Source organism: Euleptes europaea, chromosome 1 (assembly GCF_029931775.1).
Source record: "Euleptes europaea isolate rEulEur1 chromosome 1, rEulEur1.hap1, whole genome shotgun sequence".
Taxonomy (NCBI): Eukaryota; Metazoa; Chordata; class Lepidosauria; order Squamata; family Sphaerodactylidae; genus Euleptes; species Euleptes europaea.
The window spans coordinates 78,155,654-78,179,893 of record NC_079312.1 but is presented as its reverse complement, the minus strand read 5'-3'; the positions used below and the strand labels follow the sequence as shown (position 1 = coordinate 78,179,893).

Here is a 24,240-nt window from a genome sequence, read left to right as displayed (position 1 = left end):
GTGTTGCCCCGTGAACAAAATTCTCAGTTCTGTTCTGCTTCATAAAATCTAACTGTTTTCCAAAGTTTGGATTCCCATAACACTTCAAATGCCTGTGTGAATCAGTATCCTGTACCAGTAAAAGCCAAATACTGCCAAACCCACTTGTTGTTTTTTTTTTTTTTAAAAAAACATTAAGTTTTGCTATAACAATTTAGAACCCTCCCCTTTTTTTTTTTTTTTAAAGTGATACTTCCTACAGCGCATTCCTGAACCCATTTATTTCAGTGGGCTTTGAAGAGTGTAATCCTCTGCTTAGGATTGGACTGCAAATATATTTGTAGTCACAAGAGCTACAAACAGAATTTCATAGGATGGAAACAATCATCTTGTAATCACCTTAATTTAGGAGCTGGAACACAACACCATTTCCACTGTAAGTCTGTACAGACTGTACCCCACTGTTTAGTGCTGACAGTAAATACACACAGAAATAAGGTGGAATCCCTTCTGGTAGGCAGTATCAGTGACCCTTTAGTAAACAGACGAAACCCAGAAAAGCATGCTGGGATGCAGAGACAATACTGTCACTACTGAATTTATCTAATTAATGTACTTAAAATATTTATAAGCTTGCATGAGCATTTCAAGACCCAAGGCAAACAGAACAGTGCCAAAATAGTTCATATAAAAGATAGGCTGTGCCCCAAAGCTTGCACATATGATATTCAGCTTTGCAACATTAATAACCATACCCAAATCTATCCTTCCTGAGGGATGGGAGAGAAATATGATATTGTACTGACTGCATCTTCCACAATGACAGAGAAGTTGTTACAGTTAGTTTGCCATCTCTTCCAAAACTTCATGTTAGTAGACAAGATAATGATCATATGCAAGAGGTGTAAACTTTTTATCTTGTACTTGGAAGTGAACATCACAACACTGCAGCACCAAAGGACAGCAGTTAACATAGCACAAATTTTTACATCCACTATTATTAGACCTTGGATAAAAGTCTAATGAACAAGAGAATGGACATAAGGGCACACGAAGGAACACTAGTTAATTCCAGATGGAGAAAATTCTTGCTGTGTGACTCAAAGAAGTGTTTACAAAGAGGGTTGGATTCAGACAACTTTTTCACTGAATCACAAAATTTGCCTCTCTTCTACAACCCCATCTCACATGGCTTTTGTACAAGCAGGTCCTGTGATCCCCAGCACAGCCTTTTTTGGTAGTCAAATAAGACCTCTCCTTCCTTTCTCACCTGCAGAGAAGCTATATGTAGTCAGGGAACTGTGGTAGGTAAAATCTCAATAAACCTGCATGGTGATTCCTATAGAAGCCTGGAAGGCTCCTATATTGGACAAGGAAGATTATGTTACTACTAGGACGTATACAGAAACCCAGTCTAGCTCCGAGGTGCTACATTTCTTACCAGTATTAAGAGACTAGACTGAAAGATTAGACCAAGTACAGACACTAGTTAATTCCAGATAATGATCATATGCAAGAGGTGTAAACTTTTTATCTTGTACCTGGAAGTGAACATCACAGCATTATTTATTTAGCATTACTATCTCTTACTTCAGGACAGCTTTGTTTTGTATGTTTTTGGACAAGCCTACAAAAAGTCCAGGTGATTCTGATTTTTCAAGCAACTCTGAAGCCAGAAATAGCATGTCACTTGTGAGATGCATTGGATATGTCGGATTTCTTCCCTTCCTCTTTAAAGAAAACCAAAACAATTTGAAACAAGGTAAAAATATTCATTCTGATTCATTAAAAACAAAAACAGTTCCCTAAAAACCCCTATCTGCTTGCTTGTTTTCCTTGGTGTCACTGGCAAGAGAATCATGCCCCCATGCCTATGTGTGGCACAGACATGCCAATAAAGCAGTTGAGTCACAGCAGAAAGGTTCACACTAGGAAAAGGCTTGCAAGTGACCTGTGCTTCATCTTTGGCATGAAACAATGTCCTGTTTCACTTCTCTGGGTGAAGAATTACAAGGAACGAACAACGCCAGTTGTACTGCGTTAAGGTGAACCCAGCAATAAAAGAAGCAGCATCAGGGTCAAAGTGAACAAAGACAGCTGATCTCCAGAATATACAGAATGAGAACCTAATTGTTTGTTTTGCATAAGAACTTCTGGCGGCTTCTTCACAGATTCCTGGAAAGGCAGAGAGAGAATTACATTAATGATAGTGTGCTGCCCCAGCAGTAAGATGAAGCTAACATGTGTGTAAAATAGTTACTCGCTTTTAAAGAGCATTGCATATAGGGAAATGTAGTTATTACATCAGTAGTTCATGTGATCCTATCTTTCCTTCTTTATTGGTTCTTTCCCACTTCCTTCCAGTGCCTGTCTTGGAATGAAAGATTATTATTGCTCCTTTGCTACAAAGATGTAAGGCTGATGGAATGGGAGAGATCCAAAGTCTTTTTTTACTGAATCTTATACTAGACTCTTATCTAGGACTCTGCACCCTGCAGATGTTTCTAGATGGACTGTAAGTCATACGTATCTACTTTTGATGCATGTGGGAGTTGAATAAAGTTCTTGTTTTATAAGACCTGCAATTGGGATTTACTCCATAATCTCAGGAATAGACAGGATACATCTAAGATGAAACCCTCTGGCTTCAGGATTTTTTTTCCCCTTCACAGTTTGAAGGTCTTTCTGGACAAAAGATGACAGCCTCCTTGCCGACACTTTTTAACACAATAACAATATAGTTAACACACAATCTCATTACATAAACATAGTTCCTTCTTTTATTAAACCAGCTGTTGATGTTGTACACACACTGGATCTTTGAGTCTAATATGCTCTAGTTGAAGGGGATGGCTTGGGCCAAACTAACACAATATTCATACCCAGTGCAGGTTTGCAGTGAGAACCGTGCTGGTGCCATCACCCTGGATGTTTGGGGAAGGTATGTACTGCGGTTCCTCTTGATCATTTGTATTCAGCTGGTTTAAGCCCATCTGAGACTGCATTGCACTTCCTGTAAAGAAGAGAACACACAGGAGGGTTCTGTGGAGATCAGAATCCCTTTTAAAAGTCAGGGTACAAACATGCTTATGATGAGGCCCTGGTTTGGGTGTGCACCATCTGCAGTTGGGAATTTTGTTTGGCTATTGTGGGGGCATTCTGGCAACTGACCCTTTGCAAGTTACTCATATTACTCATGTCTGTAACAGAATCTCCCTATGCCTTGCACTTCAATGTTTACCTGGGCCATTGCTTCAGCATAAATGGGAAATCTGCAGGAAGCATAGATATCTTAGAGTTACCTCCCAAAGAGGACAAATAATGCCCCCCAAGGCCCTTTTAGGTTGGTAAAAAGACATGGGGGGGAGGCTGAAGCCCCTTCCCCTCCTTGCCACATTACGTCTCTGTGGCACTTTAGTTCCCTACAGCTGCTGTCTCTTTGCAAGGAAAGTGGATCTGGTTGGGGGAACCTGGACACAACTCATTAAAAAAACGTAACATCTGCATGAAAACCTTAGTTATCATGGCCAATAGGCATTGATAGGCCTATCCTCTAAGGATTTGTCTAAGCCTAGTCATCTAGATCAGCAGCCATTGGCACATCTTGTGAAAGCTAATTCCGTAACTCAGTTTGGCATTCAGGATCTCAGCATGTTCCCCTAGTACTCCATGCTCCCAAGAGGTAATTTAGCAAAATGAATGGGTAATGAATGGGACATAAATGGATTGGATCCTGTAATCCATTAACAAGAGGATCGGGGATCTTTCCTACATTCCTGTCTCCCCAGCAGTCTCTTCCAATGATGGGGAAAGTAATCCCTAGGATCATGGAATCCACACACACATGGGTTAGGGGACTTGCAAGAGGGAGGGAAGGATATTTCCCTCTCCTCCTGATTCTGGCACCACAGCTTTGTTGACAGTAGAGGTAGGAACAGAAATTTCACCTCCCTCCCCCTTCCTACTGCAGCCCCTGACCTGCACAGTTATTAGTCCACGCGAGTCCCACAATCCCTGTACTCAACTTTCACAGGATCAGAAGGAATTGCTGGGGAGATGGGAATATAGGCAATATCTGTAACTGTTAACACCTTCTGCTGACGAGTCATAGGAGCCAACCCATTGTGTTTAATTTTTTTTAAAAACCGTAGTAAAATACTGAAAATAGTGCTTGATAATTAGGGGAAGTGATGAACTGAAGAATGGAATATAGAGGAGGACATGGTGCTAGGAATGAATTTTGGAGGCATTCCCTGAATGGGGTTGATAATGTACAGGAGGAGGTAGAGATATGGATTGAAGCTTGAGGCATCGTCTGTGTCAATGACCATACTTGGTGAAACCACAGCTGACTCAATATCCAGTGAAATAATCTGAAGATAGTCACTGCTACAGAGAAAGGTACCTCTGTACCAGGAATGAGCAGGTGTGCATTCTTATTACACCAGCTACACATAACATGGCATGTTTATAAGCACCCTTAACGCAACAAGCCATAATGCACAAATACTATAGGTGAGCATGAGAAATTGGATTGTGAGAAGTTTGACTTTGCTAATGCTGCACCCTGACTGCTTTTTTGTTAAATACACCTGAGAATATGACCATAGGTCAGGAGCAGAGTGTATGCTTAGTATGCAGAAGGCTTCTGCTTAAGTTCCTTTAAACCTCTGGTCTGAAATCATGGAGAAAAGGTAGACACTGTTGACCTATACAAAGTCAGGCCACTGGTCTAAAGCAGTACTTACTCAGACATCTGTTGTTGGAAAATGAACTTAGGATTTCATCACAGTCCTCCTTGTGGTTGCCACTGTTCTCGCAGGAACACCACAGTGTGACTTCAGCAGTGGAATTGCTAATGTAATTGGGAGTCATGGGTGTCCCTATTCAAAGTCCCAAAAAGACAAAATCAGAGATTGCTCATATGGATTCCAAGTCCAGAGAGACAAGATACAGAAACATCAGGCTATTGCACAAGGGTTGTGCGCATTCTATGCTTCTCTAAATGAAGAATCTGCTATTTATCCGCACATAATTCAGCATCTCCAGTAATCTCCAGTAAGTTATCCGGGCTGTGTAACCGTGGTCTTGGAATTTTCTTTCCTGACGTTTCGCCAGCAACTGTGGCAGGCATCTTCAGAGTAGTAACACTGAAGGACAGTGTCTCTCAGTGTCAAGGGTGTAGGAAGAGTAATATATAGTCACCCCTTTCTGACTATATATTACTCTTCCTACACCCTTGACACTGAGAGACACTGTCCTTCAGTGTTACTACTCTGAAGATGCCTGCCACAGTTGCTGGCGAAACGTCAGGAAAGAAAATTCCAAGACCACGGTTACACAGCCCGGATAACCTACAAGAACCAATGAACTCTGACCGTGAAAGCCTTCGACAATATTTTTAATCTCCAGTAAACCACCTCTCTTTCCTTCATTCCACATGTCGCCATATTTAATGCTTTAAAAAATAAAAATGATCTGAAAAACTGAATTCTGGAATGAGAATACATTGTGCAAAATGAGGAAGCATGTGCATATAAAGGTACTCAAGTTTTCTTAATATAGGGGCAATTTCTGCCAATTACCCCCTGCAACTGCAGCCCCCAACTATGCTGCTCCTAAAGGGTTCCACTGAACCCCTCAGAACAAAAATTCAGCGGATTGCAGCAAGAGGGAGGGATTGGTGGAAATCACTGTCCCCCTTAAGAAAACTAAAGGCCATTTATGCAGGGAAGATTTTGCCCCTCACTAGATGCACAGTTTGCTAAACTGAATTTTAAAAACCCTATGCATGGGTGCTCATTGCCCCAAAGAAGTTCCAGGACTACTAGGGGTTAATTTCTACAATGAAGAAATCACCAGTGAAAATGTGGTTTGTTAGAGTCCCTCCCCCTTTGAAATGCTGATCTTAATACTCACTGCCCAAAACTGACTGGAGATCACAAAGCACGCCTATGAGGTGGAGGGGTGTGTGTGGAGAGCAGGCTCTGTTGTTCCTAAATCTTAAACACATGCATGCAAAGAGGGGAGGGGGAGCTGCTCCATTGTTCCCAGATCTTAACATAACAAAACAAAAAAAAGCCTGCTTTGGAACCCAGCATTGTATTGCAGAGCAGCATTTCGGTGGGGGGGGGGGCAGAAGCCTGGAAGTGCAGTCCCCACTACTGCGCACGCCTCCACCCTCTCTCCCAGTCCACTTCCTTAAACTGAAAAAAAAAAGGCTTCTGGGGCAGGAGTTAGAGGGACAAGTGAGAATGGGCGTGGGGAGAGAAACCCGAAATGAAGACTATGCAAGGAAATTGCCTGGATTTTGCCTCGAAGCACACGTTAAATTCGTCATAAAACAGGTTTGGAAAACCGCGGGGCAGGTGGGCTGTGGCTACGAAGTGACTCCTGAAGGTGGAAAAAATCATGAATAACTTCAAAGAAGCCCCGGGGCAGTTCCGGGGGGGGGGGATAGCAAGGCTAACAACGAAGCACAAATGGCCAGGGAGTTTTCTTAACTATCCGGCTGCATACAGGAGATATAATTGATTCTGACTGTAGAAGAGCAAAACATGTGGAAACGCAGGGGGAGAGTGAGGCGACCTCTGACGGTCGGAAACTGAATGCATAATAAAAAAAAAGACCCAAAGTCATCGGAGGGATAACAGCGAGGGAAACAGCCTTGCATAAAAGGCCTCAATTAATCAAATTTATTAGTACAGTCAATCAGACCAGTAAAATGCATAAAAGGCCTAATACTCCCATTCAGCTCAAAGGGAAGAAACAACAACTGTCCTTCCTCACCTCCTGCCCCCACCTATACTGCTAGTGGAGCATAGGATTCTGTCACTGCAAGTAATCAGAGGTCACCTAACAATATATACACCTCAGCCAGGACACCCAACTATCAGATGACTGAGCACATGGCATTGGGCTACACCTCTTTGGTTGTGTATACGGTGGACTTTGATAATGGGAACTTAGGCCTTTATGCACAGGTTGTTTCTATCGCCATCACACACACACACCCCAACTATTTTGGGGCTTCGTTTTCATTATGCATGTCTTTTCCGACCTTTAGAAGTCAATTTGCTCTCTCCCCACCTTTTCTGGGTGCTGTTTCTAGCAGTGTCTTCTACACAAGACAGTTAAGTATGTACAGTGCAGAAAGGGGACCCCCTCAGAGATACGCCAACATAGCATCAACCTGTGTCAGTGCGACATCATGCCTATGTAGCCCTGGGGGTAGGCACAGTCATACCAATGTTACTTGATATGCAGGTGAGGAAAACAGGGAGCACAACCACATTTCTGGGTAAAAACCAGCCACTCCATCCCAACTTTCAGCACTTCATTTCTGATGATGTTCAAAAGATGTTTGGATTGTTTCGCGGCTGTGTCTCTATATCAGTGGAGTTTGGCAGACAAGGATGTATCCTGTCCCTTTATTCATTACCACCCTCAGCTTTCTTCAGCATGGGACTCCCTTTGGGTGGGGATGAGAGGGTCCTCTGCTGTAGGGTCAGTTGTGCTGAAGGGACAGCTTTTCAGGGATCACAATCCCCCCTATTACTACTGGCATAATAAACCATGCAGGCTGCATGGCAAGGAGAGGAGATGGAGAGAACAAGGACTGCTGGGATGATTAGCTATAGACAGCCATAATTCACTTCATGAATTCAGGGGAGAATGTCCAACAGGGAAGATATTAAACAAAATGAATGTCTACGGGCAGCCAATCAGCATGATTGGCTCATCCTCAGTGATTGGGTATGACAAAGGAAAAACCTCAATGGGCTTGTGCACACGACTTCTCCCAGGCCTCTCTGCCAGGTAATGACATGTAAGGCTTGTATCAAGAATCTCAGCAAACTAAATCTGTGCTATTCCACAGCATACCTTTTTCTTCCAGCCATGGTATATATGGCTGATTCTGTTACCAGTGTCAAGGGAGAATTCCAGATACCCCATGATGCCTCATTAGCCTTTGTGATCAGTTGGCTGTGTCGTTGCTGTGCATGAGGCGGATGTTCTAATTCTGCCTCCTCCTTCTATTTTGCTGCCTATACCATTGTTGCTCCCAAAACCTGTGTTTTGTCTTACTCCCATCTTTTGCCTTGGTAGGACTGAAACTTACCACCACATCAGAGCCTTTTCCCAGTAAGCTTTTGAGATGACTTCTGTAAATACGCAGTTGTGTCTTATTGCTTGTTTGAGCATTCTCCTTGACTTGCAAAAAGCTCCTTGTAGAACCATTATTCCCCAGTGCAACACCGAACCCTTAGCTTTGCAAGACCTTGCTTTTCCCTGAGGGTGTCCTCTCCCAAGTGAACTGTGAAGGTGATATGCTTCGACTCAATATGCTTCTTACAGTGTATGTCAGCTTGTCAAAGGGTAGTCATCCCCTTTCTGTGAAGGGGATAGGAACTACAGAGATTCTCAGGAGTCTGGTTCTTACAGGGCTGCTACTGGGAGAATCATCCAAGATGTATGGTAGCAAGTCTTCCAGTAGTTGCTGCTGGGCCTGACCCCAAGGAGTCTTTCCTCAAAGGCCAAAACAGACCTTGAAGGATTTTTACCTACTCCAGAGATTTTTCTGTTGAATTACGTAGGAAGATTCCCAAAACAGATAATTTTTATGGTATGCATTTTCTGCATCACATACTGGTTTGCCTGTCATTGAAAAAGAAGTTTTCCCCAAATATACAAGAATGGTTGGACAAATTCTTTCTGCATGGTCAGATTGATTTACCTTTGAAAGCTAAAAACTTAACTGGTATAGATCACTAGAGCCAAGCTATGGTACACGTGGAAAATATTAATTTTGCACCTTGAATAATCTTAGGAACTGAGAACTTTGTACCTGCTTTTTTCCTTTGTACTCATTTTGATTTAAAAGATTTTTTAAAAAAGAAATTGGATTATTAAGCTGTATAACGGGCATATGAGGTCAATAGTACTTTAGTACTTGGTCTAAAGTAATGGATGGACAAATTCTAATGCTAATGTGATCCTGGTATTTCCTTCATTTACGATTGCAATCAGAGCAGTTCATACTCTTCTTTGTGCTCGGTTCCACACATCCTAAAGACCTATAGCTTCCCCTACCCGCCCCCCACATTCCAGATGTATTTTATGCCATAACCCACATCAAGTCTCTCAATTAACTCTTCTTGGCCCAGGACATACCAATCATCCCCATGTAAGCCTCCAGGCAAGCAGCATGGTTGTGCTGAAAGCAGCCATCTGAGGAAGAGCTTGAGGGCTTGCATTGTTCTTGGAAGTCAGCCAGCCGGGATCTGGTGGAAAACCATAGTGATCAGCAAGAGCAACTTCTGTACAATTGCAGAGCATGTTTTACTCATTTGTTGTGTATTTCATAGAGAACACAAGGCTTTTTTTGTACAAAGACCTTTTCTGCATGCTGGAGTTACTCTTGATTTTCTTGGGAGTTGATCCACAAGCATTGGAATTGGTTTGGGCAGAGTTCTTCCACACATCTGCCCCCCTGTGCATTTTTACAGTTGTGGAGTCAGTTTATTTTCTGTGTGGCTTAAATAATGAGGATTTTCAAGGGTTGTGTTTTCATCGTCAATGTTGTTATTGGTGGCATCAGAGCACCTCCCCTTATTTTTTAAAATGGCCCTAAAATATTGATAGAAGAGTGTAGTGTTGCAATGATAACTTAATCAGGTTATCTGAATTATCAGCTTTCATTTTTTTATAAAGTAAGTCTCTAGTCCCCTCCCTCATTGAGATATCCCTTTTTCTTATATCTCTGTGAGGGGAAAAGCTAGAGACTTACATTAAAAAAATGAAAGCTAGGAATTCAAGAAAATCTGCTTAAACTATCATTACAACACTATGGCCGTATATCGATAATTTAGGGCCTTTTTACAAAAAAATGAAATCACTTTCCTGGGGGGGAGAGGGAGTGGTTTAACCATTACAACAGACCAGTCATTGAAAAGAGGGCTGGAGGTGGGTGGGACAAAGAAAACCAACAGAAACATTATGCACAAGGAAAAAGCCGATTCAAAATCAGCTTCTAGAAAAACATTGGGGTAAAAGTGGTCTTGAAAGAGCCAGAAAAAAACCAGGGAGGCAGATCCAAAGTGAAAACTAAACGCATAAAAATGCATGCAGAAATCAGGGAATAAACCAAAGCAGTATGGGACCAGAACCAATGAAAAACCCCATGTGGAAAAGCCCAAAGCCAAACAAAAACAGAATTGCTCTTACCTGTAACTGTTGTTCGTTGAGTTGTCTTCTGTGCAGGGACTGTGCACATGAAGGCCTGCCACAGAGATTATTGCTTTTGCTTCTTAAGGCTAGATAGGGCATGCTGACTTGTCTGTGCATGTGCATGTTTTCCTGCTGAAGGAACGCGCCAACACGGCATGGTGCCCCTTTCCCCTCAGTTCTTTATCCTGCCAGCTGAGTAAGCATCTGTAAAACATAAAAGAACAAGCGCTCACAGTGGGGCAGGAGGGAGGGAATTTGTGCCTGCACAGAAGATAACTTGACGAACAACAGTTACAGGAAAGTGTAACTCTGTTTTCATCTTCGGTCTTCTGTGTAGTCCCGCATTGGGAGATTGACTACTTAACTCACCAGGAGGCGGGTGATGAGCTCTTAGTCTAATAAAGAATGTAAGACAGATCTCTCTGCTGCTATGTCCTTTCTGGTCCTCACATCCACAGTGTAGTGATGGACAAAGGTGTCAGGAGACGACCATGTTGCAGCTCTGCAGGGATCTTGAAGGGAGACCCCACTTCTGAAGGCAGCTGAAGAAGATTGTGCTCTGGTGGAATGGGTTTTTAAAGAGCAGGGGCATCTGGTACCCAGCTGTTAATAACAGAAATGAATGTTCTGCACGATCCACCTGGACAAGGACTGAGAGGAGGCAGCTTGACCCGTTTTGGGGCCAGAAAAGCAAACAAAATGGGAGACTTCCTAAAAACCTTAGTATGATGCAAATAATATAATAAAGCTCTTTTGTCATCTAAAGTATACCGAGCTTTTTCTGCTGCAGATTGAGGGTCAGGGAAAAACATTGGCAAGGACACTGCTTGAATCATATGAAATCTTAAGACTACCTTAGGTAAAAACTGGCAGCTGGGGTGAAGCAGCACTCTCTTGGGGTGGGGGGAAAGAATGAAAGGAGAGGTTCCCTGAAGGGCAGCCAGTTTCCCCATCCTCCTGGCAGAGGTAACGGCCACCAAAAACACACCTTCTGTGAAAGATGGACTGGAGGTGCCTTTACCAGGGGTTCAAAAGGAGGGAACATTAACTGTGACAGAATTAAGGACAGGGACTATTGAGATGTTGGATGAGAAGCAAGGGGACACAAGTTGAAGAACCCCTTCAAAAATTGTTTGGATGTGTTGTGCAAGAAAAGGGAGACACCATCAGCCCATTGGTGAAAGGCATATTGCAGACAAGTGCACCTTAATTGAAGGGGCACTATGGCCAGCATCTTTTAAATTAAGGAGATATTCTAGAACTATAGGTACTGGGCAGTCAGGAGGATTATAACCTTTTGCACCAACCCATGCTGAAAAATGGTCCTACTTCAGAATGTAAGATGTGCGAGTAGAGACTTTCCTAGAGTTCAAAAGAACCTCAAGCACCTGCTCAGAAAACTTTATGGGGTGGATTCAGCGAGGGTCTTGATGAACCATGGAGCTGATCTAAAGAAGGTCCGGGGCCATGAGCAAGTGTAAAAACCTGTGGTTGGCAGATCAGAGAACCAAATTTGTTGAGTCCAGAAAGGAGCTAAGTGAATACAATGTGCCCATGCACTTGGGCCCAATTGAGCATCCTTGCCATCAAAGGAAGTGGGGAAAAAGCTTAGAAAAACTCCTTGTCCCACGGAATGAGAAATGCATCCCCCATCGACCTGGGGCCGTGGTCTTACCTGGAGCAGAAACGGAGGGCCTTGGTGTTTGTCAATGTTGTGAACAGGTCCACTTCCAGAAACCCCCATTGGTTGAAAATGGGAAGCTAAGTCCAACCGAGGGACCATTTGTGACGGGGAAGAAGAAATCTGCTCAGAGCATTCGCACTGGAATTTGTGATACCAGTTATGTGTATTGCCTGTAGCGAGACATTGTTTTGCTGGGCCCACTTCCAAATTCTTACAGCCTCTTGGCAGAGAGACAACGAGACCGTCCATCCCTGCCTGTTTAACTGAGGGGTCAGAAGCAACCGTAGTTGGATGAAACCAAGTCAGACAGTTTGATGTCAGAACCGGAGGAGCCGGGTCCATATGAAGTGAAGGAGTGTGAGGTTGTGGTGACAGTAGATCCTTCAAAACTACTGGATTGGTGAGTAGCAGAACCAAGCTAGTAAGCACCAACTCCTTTGGCTCATGCCGACCATAGGCATGTTTATCCAAATGCTTGGTCTTGGCCTTTGCTTTCTTTGCAGGGGGTTCCGAAGCACTCAATTTCTTAGCCTTTGGATCCAGGGATCGTGAACGGCATTTGTGAGCCTCCGGGGTTGGAACTGACTGAACGGAACCGACTCAGATGTTGGTGCCTGTCCCCCGCAACTGATGCCTTCGAGGTGGCAGATTGGAACATGACAAAACTCATTCGTAAAGAGCGGCCTTTTGGGGTAAATTGCTGGCAATGCGAATGTTGTGGGACTCACCGAGGCAGATGAGGCACAACGAACGCTCGTCTGTATTGGTCATCTTTGTCTCACATTGGAGACATTTTTTGAAGAGGGCCTTCACAGCCATTAGACGAACCCAACAAGATGATGATTGACCAAAGAAGGAAAGCACAAAACAAATGTGGCAAAGAGTAAAGCATGGGGAAACCTCTCTTGTCGGCAGCAGAGAAAGGACTGAGGGAAAGGGGGATGCCATGTGCCGATGGAATGTTCTTTCAGCGGGAAAACGCATGCATGCGCAGACGAGTCAGTGCCCCCTATCTAGCCTTAAAAAGCTAAAGAAATCCTGTTCATAGCAGGCCTGCACATGTGCAGTCTCAATATGGGACTGCACAGAAGACTGAAGACAAACAAATATACAGCACACCTTATAACTTCAGAGCAATGTCTAAGTTAGAGATGGGCAACTGGCAGCCTGCGGGTTGGACAGGTTCCCAGATCATGGTCCTGGTAGCCCTATCAAAAATCTCTTCAGATAGTACAAAATTGAAATCCCACACTTTAATATTGTATTATATTTCTCATTAATATTTTAAATAATGTGTAAATATATATATTTGCATACTGTGATGGACACACACCTGGCTGATGGCAGAAGAGCCTTGTGTCAGCAACACTAAAGATCTTAATGTAAAAGGAAATGTACTTCATAAGTATGAAGCTGTTGCTGACACATGGTGCAAATGGTGCAGCTGACCATTTTTGGCCCACCGACAACTATCTGGGGAATAAAGTAGCTTGCCAGATTGCAGAAGTTGCTCATCCCTGATCTAAATAACAGTTTTATTGACTTCTTGTCATTATCCAAAAACTCTACAGGTTGCATTTGAAGGGGTGAATTCTATACAATTCTGCAACACATAAATGATTAGTCCCTTTTCACAGTACATTTGCATTCACTTATTTTCTTACTTCACCAAGTCTAAGGTACATTTTAGTACCTAGTTGCCCACATGACATAGAATCTTTAAATTACTGTTTACAGCCATCCCAATGCCCACAATGCCAGACCTACTTGCAAATATAATCTTTCAGGCATGTGTCCAACAGGACAAGGCAGTTGGGTTGAATACTGTTCTGGAAAAAGCAATCTGGGACAATTGTTTTCCGGCGTCGCTCTCCACAGAATTCATCTTGACAGGGGCAAAAGAGGAACCTCTTGGTGAAATCCATATCAACTCTCCCAAAAAAGTGCTTCAGTTCTCGGTGACATTTGCGTTGATTGCAGGGGTGCCCATCCTTTGGGCTGCAGTTAGAAACATACATTGTGCGAAGACGTCTACACCTACGATTCAGGCTGCAAACCTTAGCAACTTGCAGGCAGGGATTTGTGTTGTCCCCAGCTAAATGAGACCCTGAAAAAGCACAGCAATACAAGGTTATTGTATTCCAGTGGTTATCTCCCAGGGGGAAATTAAATGAGAAGACAATTGGACAATTTCCATCATGTTCTTCACTACTGAGAGGGTTTTTTAAAAGAGGAAACCAAGAAGAGCAAAATAACATGTTCCCCTAAATCTCTAACAACTCTTGAAGCACTGGAAACCAGCAGATTCAGAATTTTTTAAAACAAAATTAGTCCTTAGTCATTCCATTACTTAATTACTGCTTTGTCACAAGATAAGCAGGAGTTAGATTAGACTTTATAGACACAGTGGAATCATGGATACAATCTAGTGGACAGTGTCACATTATTTTATCATTTCTATACGGTTTAAATCACTGATCCAGCGACAGTGCTAAAAGGGGGGAAATCTATTGTACCTTAATAACTACAAAGGACCAGAATATTACTAAAAATGATTTGGTTTACACTAGAACAGTGACTCTATTTAACCTATCATCTTCCAGTTCTGTCCCTGTAATTCCTTAATGTGACTTCTCCTTCTGGGTGGCTTTCTGTATAAGCCATAGGGAATCAGAAGATGACTCTACTGTCTTCTATGCAGACCCACTCTCTCTGCTCCACAAAAGTCTGCTTCTGGCTTTCTGGCATCAGTATCCTTAAAGTAGCAGTAAAAAGGTAAAGGTAAAGGTCCCCTGTGCAAGCACCGGGTCATTCCTGACCCATGGGGTGACGTCACATCCCGACATTTACTAGGCAGACTTTGTTTACGGGGTGGTTTGCCAGTGCCTTCCCCAGTCATCTTCCCTTTACCCCCAGCAAGCTGGGTACTCATTTTACCGACCTTGGAAGGATGGAAGGCTGAGTCAACCTTGAGCCAGCTACCTGAAACCAACTTCCGTTGGGATCGAACTCAGGTCGTGAGCAGAGCTTTTGACTGCAGTACTGCAGCTTACCACTCTGTGCCACGGGGCTCTTAAAAGTAGCAGTGGCCCTTAAAATATTTTTCCTTCCCCCAAAATGTATCCCAATAAGTAGCTCCTAAAAGGAGAATCATGATAAAATATATGAACTCTACCTGAAACCCGAGTTGCCAGCTTGTTGTAGTCTGTCTTCAAGGACTCTTCACTTACTACATTCTTATAAGGAGACATCTCCAAATTAAAATCACCTGTATAAAACAAAAGATACATCAATGTGCCTGCAATGTGTATCAAGGGCATCCCCAAGGAATTGGTCTTCCACCATCAGCCAGAAATGGGTCTGTCATCATAGTTTTACACTATAATATAGGATGGTGCTCCCCATTACAATCTCACAATGCCTCTTCTGAAAGGCAAAATGGGTGATGCATTACCATGCCATCCACAGTGAATCCAAGCACAGAAGTCTGAATATTTTTTTTATTAGTGCACTTGCACTTTAGCACAAAAATAAAATGAAAATTTAAAGCTTAAAGGGGGGGAAACAAATTTAAGCTGTTGAATGTAATAAGGAAAGGGACTCCATTGTAGGGTTAAAATGTTGCTGATGAGCTGTTTGGCAGGGAGCCAGGATGGGGGGTGGGAGGTTGAATCTAGTTAGTTCCCTGATTCCAGAATTTGCAACCAGAAAATGCAGGATAAATAATGCAGAAAGTTAGGTCTTAACAAATACATCACTAATGGCTTCACAGACCAAATACCTGCTAGGTAAATTAGCAGCATTTTCCCAGTTCCTATATGAAAGGCTAGAACTACAGTTGTATTGGAAGTCAAGAGAATCACCAAAACAAATGGTCTTTACAAAGACAGGGCAGCACAGAAATACTGGAATGCAGTGATAGTGACCTCATCTGAATTCTCTGAACAATTGGTGTCGATGATGGACAAAAGGCTAGAGTGGAAGCAGTTTAATTTTTTCTAAATGATTCAGAGAGAGGCAACCATAAGAGCTACATTGTTTTCCCAAATTCCAATAAAATATCTCATTGAGTTGGCAAGAAGATACTCTTTTTTCATTTATTTGCCTGACATTAGTTTCCTCTCCTCAGCTCTCTTCCCAAACCCTCTAATTCTCCTATTTTCAGCAAAAAAAACTGGATTTTAAGGATAGCTTCTGTTGTGCCTGCATTGAAATTTGATCCCCAGCTCTGTCCATGGTCTAGAAAGTTTAACCTTACTTGGGAATTCTGGAACAGTGTCAATATAAGATTCCCAGACACTGAGCTTGCTTGACCTCAGCGAAGTATTTTACCAGACAGCTCATATCCCGGGTAAACTGCAAGAACTGCATTGGTTTGTAGATTAATTTAAAAAAACAAAACCCTAAACTACATTCGGTTTTGGTGCCATCTTAACTCTTTAGTTAGACTTTTCTTTTTTGCCAGCCTTCTAAGCAGATGTTTAGATTATAATTTGCAGACCTGGCAGAAGAACAGTGCTTCAATCTACAGTTTCATCCTAAAATTAAAAAAAAATACAAAGCACCCATTTTGGAACAGGATCTAAATCGATGCAAATATTAAAACATTTAGCCTGCTTTTCTTAGATTTACCTTCATTATGGATCAAAGGAGTAGGCACAGCAAGTGGGATTACAACGCTAGGAGTCAAGAGCACAGATCTTCTGAAGTTTCAAAAGCTAGCAGAAAAGCCTTCCTTCTTGCTTCACATAGGAAAGTCTGCTTTGTACTCTGAGCGTGGTACAGAGCAGAACCTGGAACAGTAGCTGAATTCTCAATGACTTTTCAGTTATACCTTAGACTGGTAGCGTAACCTGCTCTCTCCCAGTCCAAGACTTCAGCAGTTGCTGAATGCCATTGTTATATATGGAGGCCATGATCAGGCGCAACCAGATGGGCTTTAGTGGTGGAACAGAGTGGATGCCCCCATCCTAAAGTAATCTTTCCCCACTGTTTCCTCCATACACATTAGCTTTGGCTACTGGGATAGCCCTGACCTGATGGTCATTGTGGACTGGCTGATGCAAATCTGAGACAAATATGCACACGCTAATCTGTGGGCCTTTGGAGGGGGGTATAAAATGACCATTGCTACAAATTCCTAATGACTCCAACCAATGATAGGCCATAAATCTTCCGTGAGAGGGAGGAAAGAAAAAATCAGCCACAGCAGTTGAGAGTGGTGACTGGAAAAGGGGGTTAAAAAGGACACAGGATGTTTCAGGTTGGGAAAATGGAATGGGGAGAGGCTTAAGGCCCTTCTCCCCCATAAGGTAGCCAACAGGCCTGGATAAAAAAAAAACTGCCTCTTTAACAAATGCTTAATGTGTGGAAATGGGCAGGTGACGCTTTTCACGCATGGAGGCAAACAGCATAACCTGATAACTGCTGCACATCAAACTGCTATTAAAGTGACAGCTAGACATACCAGTTTATTCTCACAAGCCATGGTCTTGATATGAATTGGGCCTCTATGTACCTGAGAATTAATTTTCAACACAGAACTCCCAGGGCACAGTTGTGTATAGAACTTGTGGCAAACCTGAAACAGTATGATGTGTAGCTAGGTCTTCAGTCTTACCCAGTGGCATTGGGCATATACTTCGTTCAGTTTTGGAACTATTCTTTTAAGCAGTGCAATGGCAGTCATTGTTTTGGGTCACAAAATTCCCATCCTCACTCCCTCCCCTCCCCCACTAGAGGAAGGATGCTCGTGATATCACCAAGCCATGTAGCTGAAGCTTCCCTCACCTTCTGAGACAGTGGAATGAACAGTCCAGTAGATGCGCAGGCACTGCTCCTCCTGCTTTTGTGTGCGGCGCTGACACTTGCAGTCCTGAAAATGGCTATTTCTAATCATGTTTTCTGCCTGCAGGCATTTGCTCCTGGCTCCGTGGTCCAGAACGAAGAGACTGTTCTTAGCATTGGAATGGGAACAGTTTTCCAGGATCCGATAGGTGGCGTTGCAGGCAGAGTCAGCCAGACAAAGGCTCTCGGCTGTTATGCAGCTGTTCGGCTGTTCAATGGACTGAGCAAGAAGGCCTCCTGTTCACATGGAGAAGCATTGTTTACATGTCACAAATTCATCCTGTAGGCTTTCCGGGGCATTCATTCACCTGAACACGTTCTATTATTTCAAGAGGATTAAACTGGACTATGGAGAGGTGTCTAAAAATTGTTTTTACAAATATTAACATGGATTTAGAGGCACCATTCAACAACTTCAAAAGCATTTTCAAAATTTTAAATGTGGATTAATAAAAATGGCATTCAGAGGTGGATTGGCCATGAAGGCCATCAAGACAAGTCCCAGTGGGATGGTGGCCTGGGGGGTGGGGGTGGGGCTCCCCCCTGCCTGCTGGGTCTACCCTGGCCCTGAATGAGGCAAGACTTACATCAAGCAGGCTGGCCCCCATGCAAGGCAGACAGAAGCTACTATGTTACAACAGCCCTTGCTTTGCATGAGGAGGGTGGCCAGGAACCACTACCACTGTGAGAGCCACTGCTGCAAGGTAATGGCCCCCATTTTATGCAAGGCAGGCATGAGCTACCACCACAAGCCAGCAGCCCATTTTGTGTGAGGCAGGCATGAACCATAGCAACCTGGCAGCCCCTACCCTGCACAAGGTAGGCAGGTGCGATCTGGCAATCCATACCCCCTACAAGGCAGAGAGGAACTGCTGCAAACCAGCAGCCCTCTTTCCGCCAGCTCTTCCTCCCTCCATTGGGGTACTGGGCCATTTGCTACAGCTGTTCTGGCCTCCCAATCTGCCCCTTTATACGTTAAATTGTATCATGCACTATCTCTCCCTATGTGGGCAGCAGGAAGTCCCCACTCTATTTGGGATGATCCAAACCACATTGTGCCCAATCCAGGTACATGATGTGGCTTCTGACTGTATTCTATGCTCTTCCTTCAAAATGCTAGAGCTAAGCTCCACATTCCCCCACCCCCCTTTAGCGCTCTCAACAGACTTTGTTCTTTCACAGCAGAGCTGCAGCTTTATATTATGGCTCAGCTAAGAAACAGGAAAGGGAATGTTTGCAATGCCATGGGGGGAGGGGGAAAACAAAAAAGCCCCCCATTGGTAGAGAGAAGAAATGGCCAATGAGAGGGCAGGGGAAATGGCTGCCGTGCGTGCAGGAAATCCAAACTTTCCTGCCCACACAGCAGCCATCTAGGCTTTGTTTCCCAAAATTTCACACAATGGAAGGTTGGGAAAGAATGCAGAAAAGATGAGAAAATCCTGAGATGTGGATGAATGCATCATGATGTTGTGAAGAAGCAGGTGAAAAAACTATTTCCCAATAGTATCAAACCCTGGGCAAATAATCCATGTGGAAAAACCAAAGATAGAATTAGGTGCTTGGTGCTAAATTCAGATGAAATTAACTTTTTAGTGGAAAAAAATCTGAGCATGGCCCGGCGCATCAGCGAGTTTTTACTCTCAAAATCATCTAAGAATTTGACACTCCATGCTCTTAGGGCATGTTATTGTGCTTTTCCTGAGAGGACAATGCAGCCAGATGTCTGTATCATAACTGAGATCTCACAAAAGTCACAAGCAAATGAACATATTTCCTGGTCAGTTATCACAGTGTTCTCTATACCTGAACACAAGGTTGGGAAATGACTGGAGAAATTACAGTCACAGAGCTACAGTCACTGCCTTTGAATTTTTAGCGCATATAACTTTTGGTCCGTTCTTGAACATGCATGTTCACCCTCCTCCCCACTGCGAACTTGGGCTTACCATCCCATATTAACTAACACTCTTCCTATCGCAAGCTTTCCCAAAATTTTTGTTCAGAAAGGCATTGTAACAAAGATATTTTATTGAGAGTTAACTCCTCAGGAGACTCAAAATTCAAATTCAAATTCAAAACCTTTACCTCAGGAGACTTAGCATAGGCTCAACCACTCAAGGTTTGTCCAAACGTATGTAGAAGAAAAGTTCATTCACAGACCGTACTTGACATTTTATAGATAAAAGCAATTGTATATATTTGATTTACATCTTTCAGGATCAAAGAAGCTTACAGCAGTTTTCCTAAATGCAAACACTTCTGTCCCCAAAGGGCTCATTAATGCATAATATCCATATCATTCATAAGTCACTGGCTTTTCTCTTCTGACCAGCCATGGACATAAATCATTTAACAAAGCTATATTTTTATTTATAATCCACTACATGGCATGTCAGTGTCTTCAGGACAGCTAACAAGAATATATCGAAAATATACAATATGAGGCACAGGTTGTAACTGTGAAAACATGGGAACGCTTCAGAGAAACTGCAATTTCTTTGGACATAATCCTTATTGCTTCCACTTTAAGTGTAACATGACCACGAAATGCATTATAACACAAACTATAACACTGTTTACTACTCCCCTCTGTAAAGCAGAAAGGAAAAAGGACCCTCACTGCGATTTCTCGCATCATTTCAATGTGGGAGAAAGGCTGACAGCCCTAATACTGTTCCAACGAAACAGTTAGTGCTATAGCACTAATTACTCTTTGCTTCTTATGATAGTGGGTAATAATCACTCACCTCACTACATACAGCTACACATATGTCTATATAGATTCTGTGAAAAGCAGTAAGATAGTTAAACCTGAATGTAGCCAAAATCACTTCTAACAGAGGGGGGTAATCTTGGAAACAGATGAGGGTGATCTGGGCTGAGCTTCTGTTACAGGTATTTAAACCCGGGTTGTGGCCAGTGGTGTGAACCTAAGGTATTCTGTGGCCCTGCATGAGTCAGGATTCAGGAACAGCCCAGGAGTCTAAAATTATATACCTTTTTCGTTCTTTGTTTAAATATTTTTGTCAGCTACTTTGAGCCCTAGGGGGAAGAAAGCCAGGCTTGGAATACTTAACTAAATAAATAATCCTAAAATTAATTTAATGATTGCATTCTGCTTTAGATTTTATTCCTAGATTTCAGTATTATTACCTAATCCTGGGTCATTGCAGGAAAATACTTGGTTTCCTTGCAACCCCTATTAACTGTGCAATATATATTTACGTTAAATAAGTCTCATGGTGTTTCAGGGGACTTGCTGCAAAGTAAACATGCAGTGGATTGCAGCCTTGTTTAATATTATGCACATAAAAACATTTTTTATTGGACATAACTGTAATTTGTATGCAAATGTAAGATGACCCCCGTCATTCTTTATGGCATATCTTGAAAAAAACTAGCCTTGCTTTTGAATAAATACAGTAATATATATATTTCATATTATTCTAATCTGGAATGCGTCTCTTCTGAATTTGTTAATACAGAATGGTGCTTCTACCCACAACAAAACTCCACTGACATATAATTAATTTGTTGAAGTGTCAGTACTGTTAATGAAGGAAGGAAAGCAAAAGGGTGCTATTCTAGCCCTTGTATGTTTTATATTTGCATTATAGATATGGGAAACATAAAAACAACAATACTGCTGTTATCACCATGTATGGAAATACCCTAAAAGTGTTTTGTATTTCTTGCTTTGCAATGTATAATGTTAAACCCCACATGGACTAAAATCTGTATTTGAGTTAAAAATAGACCTCTTCTCTTTGTTCTGCATTAGTTTAAGATCTTGCTAGATTGGATCCTTTTAATCCAGGACTCTGAATATAACAACAGCAGCAGCAGCCACCCAGATTCCCCTGGGAATGTCACAGGCAGAGCAAGATGGAGATAGCTATTCCTAGTTGCTTTCCCCACCACCTTAAGGATAAGCGTGAAATCACAAGAGGAGAGCAATTTTAAATCAAATGCACATTTAAGCCAACATGGGCTTTAGAGTCAAGTTACAAACAGATATAAGCAAAGCAAAATTCTACACCAGCTTTACATGTGACATTTTTAAAAACATTTGACATTCTCTAGAAATGCTAAAACCTTAGAGCCAGTGTGATGTAGTGGTTAAAGTGTTGGACTAGGAACTAGGAGACCCAGGTTTGAATCCTTATTCCACCATGGAATCTGGCTAGGTGACCTTGGGCCAGTCACACACTTTCAGCCTGACCTACCTCACAGAGTTATTTGAGAATAAAATGGAGCAGAGGAGAACAATGTGAGCCACTTTTGGTCCCCATTATGGAGAAGGGTGGGGGGTATAAACAAAGTAAATAAATAATTAAGCATCGTGTGAAAACATCATCGAAAACATCGGGTAAAATCGCCCCTTTGCAAACTGCTTCTACCGGTTAAAAATTGGTTCAAGCATCTCAACAAAGAACAACATCGCTGCCCTTCGTTCTTGAGACGACTTGGCACCAACCTGCGAAAAGTTTCTTCGATGGAGCAACTCTGCTGGGAAATGAACTTTCCTGTACAGCAGCTACATCGCCCACTGAAGGAACTTTCCCTCTCCCTTGGGAAGCAGCGGGATGGGACGCATTCGCTGCCTCCAACAGCTCACCAACCCCTCCTTGCACTCCCTGAGCTCGCTGCTGGTCAATCACCTCGCCAGCTCCCGACAACGCGAGCAAGTGGGGGGGGGGGGGAATAGGGTTCGAGGTCATCGCCTGCAGATCCGAGACACAGAGTTCAAATCGGGACTGCGTGTCATAGCCGAGTGTGACTTCCATCCCGATCCTAAGCATACTTCCTCGGATGTAAGTCTCGTTGCGGGGCTTACCTCCTAGGAAGCGGTGCCAAGCGCTGCAGCCAAAGATTCTCTTTGCCTTCGCAAAGGGAGAGCAGAGAAAAGAGGTAGAGCCATAGAATCGTAGAGTTGGAAGGGACCAGCAGGGTCATCTGGTCCAACCCCCTGCCCAATGCAAGAATTTCACAACTACCTCCCACACACACACCCCCAGTGACCCCTACTCCATGCCCAGAAGATGGCCAAGATGCCCTCCCTCTCATCATCTGCCTACGGTCACGGAATCAGCATTGCTGACAGATGGCCATCTCGCCTCTGCTTAAAACCCTCCAGGGAGGGAAGGCGCGCTGGCTTACCGGTTCGGGAGAACAGCAGCCCCAGCAGCAGGGGGAGCCCCATGGCGGCGCGGCGCGGGTCGCCCCACTCCGAGCTGCTCCCTGGGGGGAGCTCACATGTCCCCCTCGCCGGTCAGCAGGCTCGGGGGCCGCAGTCGGCGCGGCTGTCAGCCGGCTGGCCAGCGTCCCTCCCGGCAGGCGGGTGCGCGCGCCGCCGTCCAGTCTTCGCCCCGTCTCGGCACGGGCTGGGCAGGTGCGCGCGCCAAGGCGAGCAGGGAGGAGAAGGCGGGAACCTGCCGGCGGGGCGCGAGGGGCGGGCCGGCGAGTTCAGCGCGCGCCGCTGATGAAGCGCCCTGGTGGAGCGCGACGGTAATTGCCGGTCTCAGGGAGGGAGGCAGGGAGTGAGGGAGGGGCCGACGTGAGTGCCGCTCAGGGGCGGCCTGGCCAGGGTGTCCGCTCGCCCGATGGCGAGTGGGCCCTGTGGGCCCCTGATGAAGTGGGGGCTCTGAAACATGAGACCATTTGTTAAAAATATTAATGACCTTTTGTGTGTGTGTATAAAGTGCCGTCAAGTCGCAGCCGACTTATGGCGACCCCTTTTGGGGTTTTCATGGCAAGAGACGAACAGAGGTGGTTTGCCAGTGCCTTCCTCTGCACAGCAACCCTGGACTTCCTTGGTGGTCTCCCATCCAAATACTAACCAGGGCCGACCCTGCTTAGCTTCTGAGATCTGACGAGATCGGGCTTTTTAGTAGCTTGAAAATATGATAGGAGTTCCAATACTATTACTGTATGCAACCACCTTTTTGCCACATGTATTTTTTGAAAATTTTATTTATTTCTTATAAAAATTAAATGATAGCCTTATAGTTGAGGGTGGGGCCCCTTTGTCTCCTGGCAACCAATATTTTTAGACCCAGTCCGCCACTGGTGCCACTGAGCTCCTCCTATCGATTTCGAGCTTGCTGCGCTCAGACTTAGCCCTGCTCCGGATTGGCCTCTGCGGTGATTTCAGCACATGCTTGTTGGCCGGAGGAGCAGACGGGACTCTGCCAGCTTGGTGGCAATACATGAACACGTGAAGCTGCCTTATACTGAATGAGACCCTTGGTCCATCAAAGTCAGTACTGCCTACTCAAGACTGGCAGCGGCTCTCCAGAGTCTCAGGTAGCGGTCTTTCACATCACATAGCTGCCTAGTCCCTTTAACTGGAGATGCTGGGGATTGAACCTGGGATCTTCTACATGCCAAGCAGATGCTCTGCCACTGAGCCAGGGCCCCTCCCAACGTGGAGTGGGAAGCCTGGACAGCTTCTTCTCTGTCCCCACAAGCCCAAGACCTGCTTCCTTCGCACCTGCTCC

General features: G+C 43.9%; 1 protein-coding gene across 1 annotated transcript; it reads right to left on the bottom strand.

Moving 5' to 3' along the window:
- Positions 1 to 2,855: 2,855 nt before the first annotated feature.
- Positions 2,856 to 22,527, bottom strand: GFRA3 (GDNF family receptor alpha 3). Its single transcript, XM_056847354.1, has 7 exons — positions 22,218 to 22,527; positions 17,684 to 17,977; positions 15,069 to 15,161; positions 13,661 to 14,000; positions 9,154 to 9,263; positions 4,728 to 4,862; positions 2,856 to 2,992 (listed from the first exon to the last, which is right to left on the bottom strand). The coding sequence occupies exons 1-7, from the start codon at positions 22,525 to 22,527 to the stop codon at positions 2,856 to 2,858; spliced, it is 1,419 nt and encodes a 472-aa protein (XP_056703332.1).
- Between the last annotated feature and the right edge of the window lie 1,713 nt (positions 22,528 to 24,240).